At 42.0% G+C, this 14541-nt stretch overlaps 2 protein-coding genes across 2 annotated transcripts; one reads left to right on the forward strand and one right to left on the reverse strand.

Moving 5' to 3' along the window:
- The first annotated feature begins 2036 nt into the window (after positions 1-2036).
- Positions 2037-6126, forward strand: LOC125226044 (serine/arginine repetitive matrix protein 1-like). The gene is made up of 2 exons (XM_048129872.1): positions 2037-2202; positions 4088-6126. Exons 1-2 carry the CDS (start codon positions 2129-2131, stop codon positions 5814-5816), a joined length of 1803 nt encoding a protein of 600 aa, XP_047985829.1. The 5' UTR covers positions 2037-2128; the 3' UTR covers positions 5817-6126.
- Positions 6127-8069: 1943 nt separating this feature from the next.
- On the reverse strand, positions 8070-9251 carry LOC125226045 (D-erythronate dehydrogenase-like). The gene has a single exon (XM_048129874.1). The coding sequence runs from the start codon at positions 9097-9099 to the stop codon at positions 8128-8130; it is 972 nt and encodes a 323-aa protein (XP_047985831.1). The 5' UTR covers positions 9100-9251; the 3' UTR covers positions 8070-8127.
- Between the last annotated feature and the right edge of the window lie 5290 nt (positions 9252-14541).

Below are 14541 nucleotides of genomic sequence, written 5' to 3' on the forward strand. Positions count from 1 at the left end.
CGTGTTGCAAGGGTTCCGTACACCACATGAACTAAGGGCGTAAGCGCCTCCTTTTTTGAAGGCACTGAAGTCATTTTTGCGAATTATCGATATTTTGAACAATTTCTAGAAAAACGGAACAGAAATGAATTTACTTATCTATATAATATTCAAACGCGCTCACACAATTTCAAGAGATTTGGTAACTCCATGCAGCGGTAGTGACCTAGTGAGTGAAATTCGTAATTTAAGTTATTTTCTTGTCCGACTTCAAGGGTAAGTCGGACTGAAAAATAAATTTCTAATAGGTAGGTTTTTCTGTTATCTATAGATTTAAGGCTATCATGCTTGCTATCTCGTGTATTTTTTTTACGCTTAGTATTTTTGGAGCCAAGGGGGAGAGGGCAAATATTTTTTTGGACTATTTTCTTGAATTACTCTAATAATAATAATTACGAGTCACCGTCTGCCGGAAATAAAATTGGATACCGTTTTATTAGGCAGGCGTCCGGTTTTTTTATCCATAGCCCAGTATTTAGTCCATCATTTTCATCATAATAGCCCAGTTCATTTTAGATTCCATTAACTCTCAAATACTCCTTGCACCCTGGCGGGTGTTGCCTCTGCGTGTGTCCCATGATACGGGCAAGGGCAACATTCGCTCGGTGTACCCCTTACATTTCATTAAAGTGTCGAAAGGGCCTCTACGCGTTGGCTTCGGCCCCGCGCACGCCTCCCAAAGGTCCGGAATACCATTGTTCCGTGATGGGAAAGACATACAAAATAATTACTCTATACCATCTATACTAAATTACTTGTTTTTGAAATACTTACAAAAAGCTCTTTCGTTGATTTCTTAATTTTCACTTTTACCCCCCAAAAGTGGCCTCTTGGTGGCCCCTATAATAAAACTCAATTCTCTTAATTTATAAATTTAAATAGATATCATACACGAAAGAAAAAACGACAAGGCCCACTGGTGGCCGAGCCGGGAATCGAACCCGGGTCTTCAGCTTACGCGGCTAACGTCTTCACCACTAGACCACCCGCTAAACACCCGTCCCCCGTCCCCGTCCGTCGCCCGTCTCTTAATTTAAATTACATACGACCCGCGTCCGTCTTTGGGTCTTAGGTTGGCATGGACTTTCAATAGGGACTCACACTTTTTTTGCCATACTAAATTGAACCTTATCACCAGCGCAGAAAGGCGTTCTTGTCAGACTAGCAAAAGTATGTCTACACGAGAGGGTCAAAATTGGGGGTAGTGTCCCTCTCGCACGTGTGACCAGTGTTAAAAGATTACTATAGTAGTAATAGTATTTTTACCTGTATGATAAGTTGATAACTAAGTTTAAACTTCTTAAATTATTTTTGTATTATATCGAGGTAAGGGTATTAATACCTTGTAACGAATTGGTAAGTCATATTATGAAGCCATAAAACCAAAGATTTGCGTAATAAAAAAAAAACCTTTAATAGGGTATTAGTAGATTTGCTAGTAGCTTTGAATATTGACTGGTATCCCCAGATTATGACATTGATTTGATGACGTCATTCAAATGATATTGATAGTGGCAATAAGTGCGAGAGGGACACCAGCCCCAACTTTACCCTCTCATGTGGACACACTTTTTGGCCTAACAACTCAATCTAGCTTAATATCTGTAAATATATGCAGGTTGGTCACAGGTTAACATATATGTGCCAAATTGTGAGTTAATCGGTTCAGTAGTTGTGGGGACAATTCGCTGTGACAGACGGACAGACAGACGCACAATTGATCCTATAAGGGTTCCGTTTTTCCTTTTTGAGGTACGGAACTCTAAAAAGGGTCGTCTTGGTTTATTATATTCTTTGTATCATTTCTTTCAAATCATAAGACCCCATAAGTGCTTTGGTGAAATACTGTTAACTTTTGTGTGAATTTTTAATAAATAAATTAAATTAAATAAAGAAACAAAACGGCATGACAATACGATGTTGCCACTTTTTTCCAGGCTAACAGACTTTTTTTCATGGTAACAAAAATGTAAATGTCATTGTCAAAACAACTTGCACTGATGCGCTTATAGGTTATGTTATGATTATAACCTAAAATTCGTTATTTAATGGAAATATTGAGAGGAATAGTGCATTGAACAGTAGAGTAATGGGGTCTTCGTCAGATGAGCAGTTTGCTTGGACGAACACTTCAAAGGATGACTCCGATACGGAACCGGAAAAGTAAGTTTTTTAAAATGTTAGTCGTGTGACGCCTGCTGTTTGTAGTAGTTTTCGTTCGAAACCCAAATGAATAAACACTAAACATTTCATTTATGTTACTGTAAGAACTACAAATAATAAAAACATTACTAGCCCTGTAACTTTATTTATGGATTTCTAAAAGTTCTATATAAAATGAATTATTGATTACGTTTTATAGACTGCCTAAGGTCCCATCTATAGCAAATATTCACCACTGTTGCCAAAAAGATTTATTTTTGTCACTGAACAGTCAGAAGTAGCTAATAAATAATCACTTGAAAATAAAGTATATAATAAAAAAAATTTTAATCAGTAACTGTTGATATGAAATCTGAGTAGTTTGTATTTATCAACTTTCCAAGAATACCTTTTAGATATTAAAACACAATAAAACTGTTTCTGATATTTTTTGTTATTACCATTTAACCAAATTGTCCAAAAAAGCAAAATAGGCCATATATTATTAATGTGTGTCATCTCTAGTAAAGCCTCAGGTGGTTTGATGACTTGGTCATAAGGGAGAGGGTTTGGATTCCCTGTTACTCCTATTCTTTGCTGTATAGCTGACATTTTGTTCATATTGTCCCGGAGCTGTAAGCTCACATTTTTGACACATGATGGTGCGACCTAATGAAATTTTAAATAAAATCATGTAATAATATTTAAAAAAATCAAGTACTTAAAATCAATATATTGCTTACTTTAAAGATAATCTAACACATGTTACATTTTAGCGGATCTTCGTTAGTCAGTATTTTACGATATTAATTTATCACGTCATTCATTTTTATTTTTAAATTAGTGCTGTGGCAGAGTCTGTCATTTCAATTCAAATGACATTTCAGTAAATTGATAGAATTCTTATATTTGTTTAGCGCCTCCTTGTACATAGGGCCTAAATGGCCTAATCGATTCAACCAATTTGTAAATAATCGCTAGATTTGGCAAACAATACGTCTTAGCCACATCTGAACATACTTCAAAACAAATGTATCAAAAATGTGACCTTACAGCTCACGCACAATAGTAACAATCCCCAAATCACCTTCACATGACAAGATAAATGTTTTTTATCTTTGTTAGGCCGGCAACAAACAGTCTTAAATTTCATAATCTTAAAAAATCATAATCTTATGAAATCAGATCGAGTGCACATATTCCCATACAATTTCGCAACTGTCCACACACAGTCTTATTTTTTAAGATTATGATTTTTTTCAGATTGATCTGACAGATTGCGAATAATTTGAATTTTAAGAATGTGTGTGGCAAGGCAGTCAATCTTATTTTATAAGATTATGATTTTTTAGGATTATGAAAATTAAGACTGTTTGTTGCCGGCCATAGTTTTGTTGTATTGACATACATACCTACCTATACCTAAGTAGCCAGATAAAACTATATCAGTTACCTATTTATTTGTCAAAAATAAAAAGAAAGCTGCTTAATAGTTATGCTTAGTTAAATTTGTATTGAAATCTTGCAGAACTAATGTAAAATATACATAATATATTGGATCAATCACAATATATGTACCAGGTATGATTGCAGTGATATTACGATATTAGGCATTACAAAGTCTTACACATACATAGCCCCAAAGAAAATAAAAAATGGATATGCTTGATATCCTTAATTAGGCACCCCTGCAAGTGGCCTCTATAGCATATTTGTTTTTTATTTTATTTTACAACCACCTTTTTTACCAGATTTTAAACATGCATTTGTCAGGTCAAAAAAAGGATAATTTGATATTTTTTTTGCTTTTGTGGATGTGTATCGCAACCATCGCAGGCCTCATTCGTAAAGATGGCTGATATATGAATGAATTTGATATACCTACTATATTTTTATTTTATTTTAGGACATACGACGGCGAATCCGAATCTGGCAAAAACTACAAAAAAAAACTTCAAAAGGAGTTGTTCCAAAATGGCGACCGCGAGTCGGAGGAGGAAGAGGGCCTCGAGACGCCGCGCGTGCGACACAAGCTCAAGAAACCCAAACAGGAAAAGTGTTCCCCCTCTCCCGCGCCGGAGCGCCGCGTCAAGCGCGAGTCGCTCGCCAACGGCCACGACGCCGCCGCCGCCGAGCACATGCTGCGCGTGAGGGTCAAGCAGGAGCACGCCGCGCGCAAGCGCCGCGCCTCCGCCGCCGCCGAGCCCGACCCCGACCGAGAACCCACGCCCGACTCCGAACAGCCCAGGAAGAAAAAGAAAAAGCGCGATAAAGAAAGACGCAAACGCGTTTCCTCCACCACCGAGGCTCCCGACGGCCCCGCGGAGACGCTCGCCGACGCGCCGGCCGAGAGCCGCCCGTCGCCGAGGAAAAAAAATAAGACGAAAATTAAACAAGCCGCGAACGACGAGAGTTATTTCGACGGGTGGTGGAAATTCGAAGCGGGCGAGACGACCGTCCAGCCGCGCCCGGCCGCGCCGCCCCGCTCGCCGCCGCCGGAGGCGAAGCACTACACCAGCAAGGAGTTCGTCAGCGACCGCGACTCCTCCGACGACGAGCCCGGCGCCTTCGAGGAGCGGTCGCACCCCGACACGGACTCCAAACCGAGGAAAGCGTCGCAGTCGACGGCGTCCCCCCGCCGCCCCCGCCTCTCCGAGAGGATCACGTTCGAGGAGGACTCGCGGTCGGGGCCCGAACCCCCCGCGCCGCAGCAGACGACTCCGAAGAAATCCCTGCCCGCAGATCGGCGAAGGATCTCCGACAGGATCACGTTCGAGGAGTCCAGCTCGGAGGCGGAGCGCGCTCCGCCGGTACCGGCGCCGGCGCGGCCCTCGCCCTCGGACGGCGGGCGGCTCGGGCGCTTCCTGCGCGCGCACGCGCACATGCACCCCGTGCTCGGCGAGTTCCCGGCCGGCGCCGCCGTCACGGCCGACGACGACGTGTGGATCGTGCGCTGCCCGCGCGACCTGCCCGCGAGCGCGCTGCGCGGCGCCACGCTCGACGTCGCCTTCAAGAGCAAGGTGAAGGCGGGCGGGCGGGCGTACGAGGTGTGCGCCTCGGGCGCGGGCGGCGACGAGCGCGCGGCCGTGCTGGCGCCGGCGGCGCGCGGCGCGGGGTTCTGCGTGCGCGCGGTGGCGGTGCGGGGCCACCTGCGCCTGCGCGCCAAGCTGCCGCGGCCGCGCGCGCCGCTGCAGGCGGACGAGGGCTCGCCGGAGCGCGTGCCGCTGCCGCCGACGCGCGCGCGGCACCCGCTGCTGGGCGCCGACTACGAGCGCGCGCTGCCGCCGCCCGCCGTGCGCCGGCGCCTGGCGCGGGCCGGCGCGCGCGACCGGCCCGCGCCCGCGCGCGACGAGGCGGACGCGGACGGCGAGGTGCGCCGGGACAAAAAGAAGAAGAAAAAGAAGCACAAAGAGCGACCGGAGCCGGAACCCTCGCCGGAGCCCTCGCCGGATCGCAAGAGCCGCAAGCGGAGACGCAGCTCGCGGGCGGAGGCCGAGGCGCGCTCGCCCGCGCGGGAGGAGCGCGCGGAGTCGCCGCCGCGGAAGAAGAAGGTGAAGAAGGAAAAGAAGTGGCGCGACGACGCCGCCGTCTGGGACTCGGAGCGGGCCATCGAGGAGAGCCTCTTCAACTATTGATCAGTGATCGAACATTACAAGGACGCGTGCTTTTCCGGCAATATTATTTTGGTCAGATTTCAGTTCTTTCTACAAATTGCCTTGGTGCGTCGTACGATACCTACGACGAAAAACCGTCGCGTCGTACGGTACCCGTGCGAAGAGGGAATTCGTAACTCTTGTCGAACACGACTGAAGCTAGGGAGGGAGAGACTAAAGACTGTATCGTTAAGTATGAGGACAACTTTAAGTAGCCGTATTTATTTGCTATTATATTTTTTTCTTAAAACAAGACATAGGCTTAATAAGGCACATAATAAGGTTCACATTTTGTCCTAGAAACTCGACGTAAAGCAAGTGGTTTAGACAGTATTGACTTAATCCTCCCGAGTAACAATTACGATTCCGGACAAATGCTACTAGAAAATTCACAAAGTGCGTAAAAAACGATACGATTGCGAAAAAAAATTGTACTGTGTGAACCTCAACGACATATGATCCACAAAGCAGAATATCTGGACATAGTCTAGCCATAGTTGGACGGTGTTATGGAATAGCGAACTAAGCGCCAAAATCCGAAAAAAAAGTTATGAATGCAGTTCGGATATAAATGTGATAATCTATAGTATTGATTATTTCTTTGTTGAAAAATCATGCTTACAGCCTTATTTTAAGGGGTAGAATCAAGCGACACGTTAAAATTTGTATGGCCCTGTGTACTAAGTCGTTACGTAAAAACGAATTGAACGCCAAATTTACTTTTACAAATTATAATAAGCGTATATTCTAAATCGCAAAATCGAGTTAAACGCCATAAAGATGTTATTAATTCGTTTTGGTTTAAAGTTTTGATGATTTATAAACGCAATATCGATTTAACCGCCCTGTTGGTGTCGTTTAATTCGTTGTTACATATTTGAAATTGCAGGATATTTCGCTTGATGAGAACTAAGTATCAAGAGATTTTGTTATATCATAATATCTTGTGTGTGTAATCCTGGCTAGTACTAATGAATTATTATTAGTTACAATGCCAATTTTGCCATATATGCTGATTTTTTTGACATTTATTAAAAAAAGTTGATTGCAGAACAAAACTAAATTGTTAGACGGATTAGTCCTAATCATTGTGGAGGAAAACATTGTTGTTAATTTATTTACAATAGCACTATTTACTCAAATATATGCAATTTTATTTTATTCCAGTATTCACTTTACCTCTAACAATTTGCATTAAAGAATCAAGCGACAAAATATGTCTCATAGTACGCTACGGCGAAATAAATTAACCTCATCGCAGTATTAGTTCAATAAAGAATCAAGCGGAAAAACGTTAATAACTTCGAAACTTGAATAGGTATGGTGTTATTTTTTTTATCAATTTAAATTATGAACACTTTTATAGGTTCAGTGTCAAAATTAACTTTTTTGCTTTATAAATGAACTTACAACAACAGATTCAAATTTCAAATCTTTCTAGCTCATTTTCTCGATTTCAACTAACTGTCGCTTGATCGCTTATTCCATAACACTGTCCAGTTATTTTTAAGAAATAAAGTTCAGGATCTGTGTATGGCGGCCATTTAGAGAATGTGGCATGGTGCTTCCTCTAACTCCGACTTTGATGTCGAATTTAACTTTCATACATTGTTTATATCGATTTGGTTTAGGCACTGTTCAAACACCGTGAATGTCAATTAGACTTTGGCCTATGGCTAATTTTTTTATCTGTTTCTCTCATCCTGCTTGCATCAAAAATTTACGACAATCCGGAACGTTGCTCAAAATAGCGTTTTTTTTAATTATATAAATTCACCGCATTTATTCTGCAAGTACCCAATTGAAAAACCATGAAGAGGACTCTTAAAGAATATATTTTGGCAGCATATTAACCTTTGTTTGTTGAAATCGTGCAAACAGTCATTGAAATATTCTCAAATTAAGCCAGATAGGGGTTGTCCGAAATTTATTTGCTAGACCTTAATGAAAGTACCATAAAGTCTCTAAAATAAAAATTAGACCTTCTTATATCAAATAGTGCTTACCAATACCTTCAGATCATACTCTCGGAACATAATAATATAAAATTATGCACACGTCAACATTTAGACGAGGTTTGTTTTGTCCTTATACTTATCGATACAGTCCTTATTATTATTGTTAATTAAGAGAAATTTATAGTACCTTTGAATGTACAAAAAGATGACACGTAGGTACACATAGTTAAGGACAGTAATTGAAGGTGAATCTTTATTTTTCAATTAATAAACGATCGATTATTGCCAATTTTTAGTTTTATTTGAAAATAAAGCAAGCGAAATGTGTCTACCGCCTATAACTGAGGTACGCGGCCGCCGAGATCGTCGCGTATGTACTCGCGGATGAGGTCGTCGTAACTCTGGTCCTCCCGGAAGCCGAGTCGCAGCGCGGCGTGCGCGGCCAGGCGCGCCGGCACCGAGCCCATCATGGCCGCCAGCGCCGCGTCCGGCGCCCAGCGCACGCGCGCCGCGCACGCCGCGCCGCACACGCGCGCCAGCGCCGCCGCCATCTCGCCCGTCGCCACCGTCAGCCCCGGCAGCGACACCACGCGCCGCGCGCGCCACGCCTCCGCCGGCAGCGCCGCCGCGTGCACCAGGTTGTGCACCGCCGTCGCCGGGCCCGACACCCACATGCGCAGCTCCGGCGGCACCGGCACCACGGCCGCTCTGCCCGCGAGCGGCTCGCGCACGATGTCGCTCGCGAACGACGAGATGGCGGTGTTGGCGCTGCCGCCGCGCACCGCCACCGTCGGCAGCCGCACCACGCGCGCGTCGGCCCAGCCGCGCCGCCCGTACTCGCGCGCCAGCAGCTCCGCCATCGCCTTGGCGCAGCCGTACGACGTCTGCGGCATCGGTGCGAAGTCTTCGTCCGGCGCGTCCGGTAACTTTCCTCCGTATACCGCCACGGTACTGGACATGACGAAAATTACATTGTTCGCGCGACGCCGAGCCGCCTCTAGCAGCGCGCGGGTCGCGTCGAAATTGACTCGGAATCCCAAGTCGAAGTCTTTCTCCGCGTTCCCGCTGACGATGGCCGCTAGATGGAAGACGACGGCCGTGTCGGGCTCGATGATCTGTTCCGCGGCGCCCGGCGCGGCCAGGTCCAGAGCCACGGCCCGCACGGGGACGCGCGCGGGCGGCGCGCCCGGCGCCGTCACATCCACGAGCACCAACTCCGACACGGCCAACGACGAGTTTGAGGACAGCAAGGCCTTCGCCAGCCGAGAACCCAGAAATCCAGCGGCTCCTGTTATTACAACTTTCATCTTATAAGAGTTATGTAAAAACTTTGATGTGAATTCTTCGAGTGCTGTTTATATACTGATTAAAATTTACTTGTATTACTAAGTATGTACGTAGTTTTAGTTTTGTATAAATAAATCGTTACTGGTGATGTGATATTATTGGTGTTATTTACCTACATACGTAATTAGAGAAGTTACGTAATGAGTAGATATAGATGAAGCAGAGATAATGGTTTACTCTATCCAGTCTCCTTTAGGTACTTCTGTAGGTACCTATGGTATGGTTGTCTATTGTTTGCCCGACAGTCATTTAACATAATATTCATTTGCCCGAATCTAACTTGCCTGAATTTCATTTGCCCGAATGATTTGTTTACCATAAAAATCATATGACATACTCGTTGTTTATCCGAATATTACCTTCCATAATCATACAATGCCATACTATTTGTTAGCCATATTATTAAGTGCAATAATATGGTTTCATAGAATATTCAAACGCCATAAGCAATTATTGCCATATTAATTGTTGCCCATATTATTACCTAACCTAACCTACTTTCTGATAGCAGTTTCATTTTCCAGGGGTCACAGTTCTAACCTAACCTAACCTACTTTTCCAGCAGTTTCATTCTCCAGGGGCTCACAGTTCTAACCTAACCTAACCTACTTTCTGATAGCAGTTTCATTTTCCAGGGGGTCGCAGTTCTAACCTAACCTAACCTACTGTCTGATAGTATTTTCATTTTCCGGGGGGTCACAGTTCTAACCTAACCTACTTTTCAAGCAGTTTTCTTTTCCAGAGGTTCACAGTTCTAACCTAACCTAACCTACTTTCTGTTAGCAGTTTCATTTTCCAGGGGGTCACAGTTCTAACCTAACCTAACCTACTTTCTGATAGCAGTTTCATTCTCTAGTCCTTCTAGTACCTATTATAGTAGTTTTCGATTCTGCCAAAGCACATTATGGAAATTGACTTTTCTGGACGCTAATTTGTATGACAAATGATGGTATGGAATGTGGTAATTACGGATTTCGATGATTCTGACAAATGACATTATGGAAACTGACTTTATGGGAAACAAAGTTTCTGGCACTAGATTAATATAGTAAACAATGATTATGGCATAAGATGTTATGAGAAACAATATTATGATTGTTGAATAGGATGGCAAATAAAATTATGGCAAATGAAATTCTGGCAAATGGGGGTATCCCCTATGGTATGCTGTTATTTATACGCGATGACCCGATGCTGACCTTAAAGGCCAACAAACAACATCTACAGTTAAATTGTTCAAAGTAGAATTACCCAACTTATCTTAGAACAAATTAAATTATTCTCATTTGAAAATATTTTAATTTGTATTTTTAAGTAGTAACACTACTATTATACTATAAACATTAAATAATTAAATGTCATACAAAGAAAAAGTGACCAAGGCCTCCAAGTGTTCCGAGCTGGAATCGAACCAGCGTACTCCGTTAACCGGACGGATGCCTGTAAAACCACTCGGCCATCGGATCACGAAAGCAAGGGACGAAATTTCCAAGTATATGACACAATTACCGAAGGCTTGGCGCCCCCCCGCCATCTCTGAGGTAGAACCGAAACTAGTTCGATCTCCTAACTGAATCAACACATGTGATTACGAGCTAGCGAAGAGAGATGGCGCTGCCGTGCAAATCTTAGAACAAATTATCTTGTCTTGTATCTTCTTTTCTTGTCTCAATGCATGTAATAAGTACTTCAGTGCAGTTTATGTTTCCAAATTGTAAAACTACAGCATGTTTCAGTTTCCTTTTTTAAGCTACTCAATGTTAATTTAATTTAAGATTACACAAGTGGTGTTTGCCTATAATTAGTTGTGCAATAAGCTTAAAATACTAATGCATGTATACCTAACCATGTATTATTGTAACCGCTGTTGGCAGACCTTAATAAATAAAATAAAATAAAATAAATAAATTTGGAGATTTCAACTCGAAACATTCGCCTCGATATAAATAAACCCTGAACATAAAAAATTATAATTATTCACTTGGATAGCCAGCCGTACCAAATGGTTATAACTTGGTTTAATTATTGTCTCGACATTGATCAGGGCGATCTGCTGAATGTACCTACCTAAGTCTATCTTATTATAATGATACGTACTTCACAATTTCATAAATAGAAGTAACTTAGTATAACTTGGTATAACGTTCAAAATAAATAAAATAATAATGACTTGCACCGGCGGGTCAAGTCGACTTGGTATTCATGAATGACCTCTGGCCCGGCGTGCGGGGTGCTGCGAGTGCGAAGCCGACGGCTGGCCGTGGCCGCTGCACGCTGCGTGACCGTGCAGCGCGGGGCTCGCGGCTCGGCTTCTGGCTCGATTATTCTGAAGATGGGCTGCTCTGAGTCCGTAGTTGTGAGTATTAAGCAGTTGTGGCTTGTGGCCCCACCTGGGTGTTCTTAGGCCGACAATCGTGTTTGTGTATTTATTTTATTTTATTTGAGTGGTTATCTGATCACACAATGCATTAATTAGAGTGCAATGAATGAATTCATTGATAAATTCGCCATGCACTTTTACAGCTGATAGTAGGTACCTGGCTATAAAGTTTTTTCCGAACTCAACCTTGGCCACTAAATCAATACATAATAATATAGAAGAATATTAGGACGGAAAAGGGACGGAAAGAAAGTAAATGTTCTACCAATATAAAATAAGCGATAATCAACAATAAATACTAACCTTGAATTATTTTTTGGTTCCGGTTTTTTATGGTTAGTGAAAAATGGAACTCGTAAGTCCATCTCGTATCAAGATTCGTAAACACGCCCGATCAGCTGTGAAGGTCACACAGAGGACGCAACTGTCAAAACTTTATCAGTCAAAATCAAAATCGGCTCGTTCATAATAAGTTAATAACATTGGTTTACTATTTTGAAATCTTTAAATTAGTCAATAAGTGATATTTACAACTGTCGTAACGAGGGGTCCCGAGTGAAACGCATCTTGTGAAAGCAGGGAGGCGGCCTATGCGGCGTGTGCAGTGACTTTAAAAGGTAGGCGATAGCGCCGGCTCCGCTGGCCCTTGATCAACGAAACCCTCTCATACCTACCTTATAAAACACATACTCTACGCAGCTCAATGATCGACATAGCTAAATAACGAAATAATCGTGTTCAATAACGTTTTTAGCCTCAATCAATAGGTATTATTAGTTATATAAAAATTACTTCCATAAATCTTGTTACTTACTCTAAAAGTGTCCTACTGTTGAATTTCCCAATTGTATTGCTACGATTGAGCAGTAAATTTGATAAGGTGATTCTGAAAAATGAGCAATTTTATTTACTAAACTAGCTGGGTGTATTAGGCATATGTAGGTATGTCCTTGTGGATTGAAGATTTCGGAATATAGCTGAATTGTAATGAAACAACTTAAAAATAATAATATTGTAACTATACTTACGGCTTCATACCAACCATTTCTAGGGTTCCGTAGTCAACTAGGAACCCTTATAGTTTCGCCATGTCTGTCTGTCCGTCCGTCCATCCGTCCGTCCGCGGATAATCTCAGTAACCGTTAGCACTAGAAAGCTGAAATTTGGTACCAATATGTATATCAATCACGCCAAGAAAGTGCAAAAATAAAAAATGGAAAAAAATGTTTTATTAGGGTACCCCCCCTACATGTAAAGTGGGGGCTGATATTTTTTTTCATTCCAACCCCAACGTGTGATATATTGTTGGATAGGTATTTAAAAATGAATACAGGTTTACTAAGATTGTTTTTTGATAATATTAATATTTTCGGAAATAATCGCTCCTAAAGGAAAAAAAAGTGTGTCCCCCCCCCTCTAACTTTTGAACCATATGTTTAAAAAATATGAAAAAAATCACAAAAGTAGAACTTTATAAAGACTTTCTAGGAAAATTGTTTTGAACTTGATAGGTTCAGTAGTTTTTGAGAAAAATACGGAAAACTACCGAACCCTACACTGAGCGTGGCCCGACACGCTCTTGGCCGGTTTTTTCTCCAAGCTATTGAAATGCTACAGATCAAGAATCTTCTTCTCTTATCATTACTTGTTTTCTTGTTTACCTTGTTGTGTAAAAATAAGGTAGTTTGCAAAAATAAGGTAGGTTATTGTCATAACACTTTGCTTGCACTATAATACTTCAGTGTTAGATTGTTAACAGGAATGCAGTAATAATGCAAACTTGTAAATGATTTAGTTTTCTTTCCATTACATTACACATGGACAATGGGATTGCATTTGTGGAGTGTGACGGCACCGAGCGTTATCTTAGCTCCTCGGGCAGTGTGGCTCCGCAGTACTTTACTCTTAGTTATGGTGAATAGTTTGGAATTAGGTTGAACTACTTGTACATTATGGGGTGTACAGAATCACTAATGGTGAGAAATTTACTTATTTAAATACATAAAGTAAAACATTTCAATATATTAAAAATAAAACTTAGAATTTTATTTCAAACAAAGCTTTTTTTTAATTATTATTAATAATGTCGGCGGTTGTCGAGAAACATTGTACAGTACAATCTGCCTTAAACTAATTTTCAATAATAAAAATAAATACTTTAGTGACACTGTAATGTCATGACATGTAGGTACTATGTAAAGAGTGTGAGTTGAATTCAAGTGCATCCAAACAGGGGTAATTTGGCGAATAATTGTTGTTATCTCTCACTATACAAGGGAAATGAAAGAGACACTATCACAAATGCCTATATTTATATGTGGAAGCAGCTTCATACAATAGTCAACTGTATTCACAGCACTACAAGTGGGCGGTGGACAAGAAGTCTTTAAGTATGATAAGTCTTGTATTGTTAGATAACCAGTCTCTACTTACCTACCTTAAAACTCTATACCTGATATACATACATATATGTAATGTCTTGAATACTTAATAATGAATTGCAGCATATCATTGGGTCAATTAATACCATGTCTTAGAAAAAATACTGAATCGAACTTTGTCAAGTTTTTTATGTCCCATCCCATCATAGGCCAATGTTTATAAATTGTTAAAATAACGCGTTACACATTCAGAACTAAACCACAAGCCAGCGCAACGTAACTGTTATTGTGTACGAAAACCTGAAACGGGCACAATGCGGTTTAGAGTGTCCGCTTTGTGCGGCGTCGCCGGCGCGTGCCAGGAACCTGACACGAGAGGCCCGCGGAAGAAAACGGGCTTTAACGCGTGGAATCGTAGGCATGTTACACCTAATGTGGTTCAGAGGGTACACCGAAACTTACGCAAAAGAGAAAGGTAGTAAGAATGTCTGCAAGTAAGGCCATTGCCCACACAATTCTTGACAGTTCGTGAACTTTACTTCGATGACATAAGGCTTGCAGATGGTCAGTGAGGAGCGTTGCTATGAATATATCGCAGGTGCGTTTGTCATTTAAAGACAATGTATGTACGGTCTTGGTGT

The sequence above is a fragment of the Leguminivora glycinivorella genome, chromosome 5 (assembly GCF_023078275.1).
Source record: "Leguminivora glycinivorella isolate SPB_JAAS2020 chromosome 5, LegGlyc_1.1, whole genome shotgun sequence".
Taxonomy (NCBI): domain Eukaryota; kingdom Metazoa; phylum Arthropoda; class Insecta; order Lepidoptera; family Tortricidae; genus Leguminivora; species Leguminivora glycinivorella.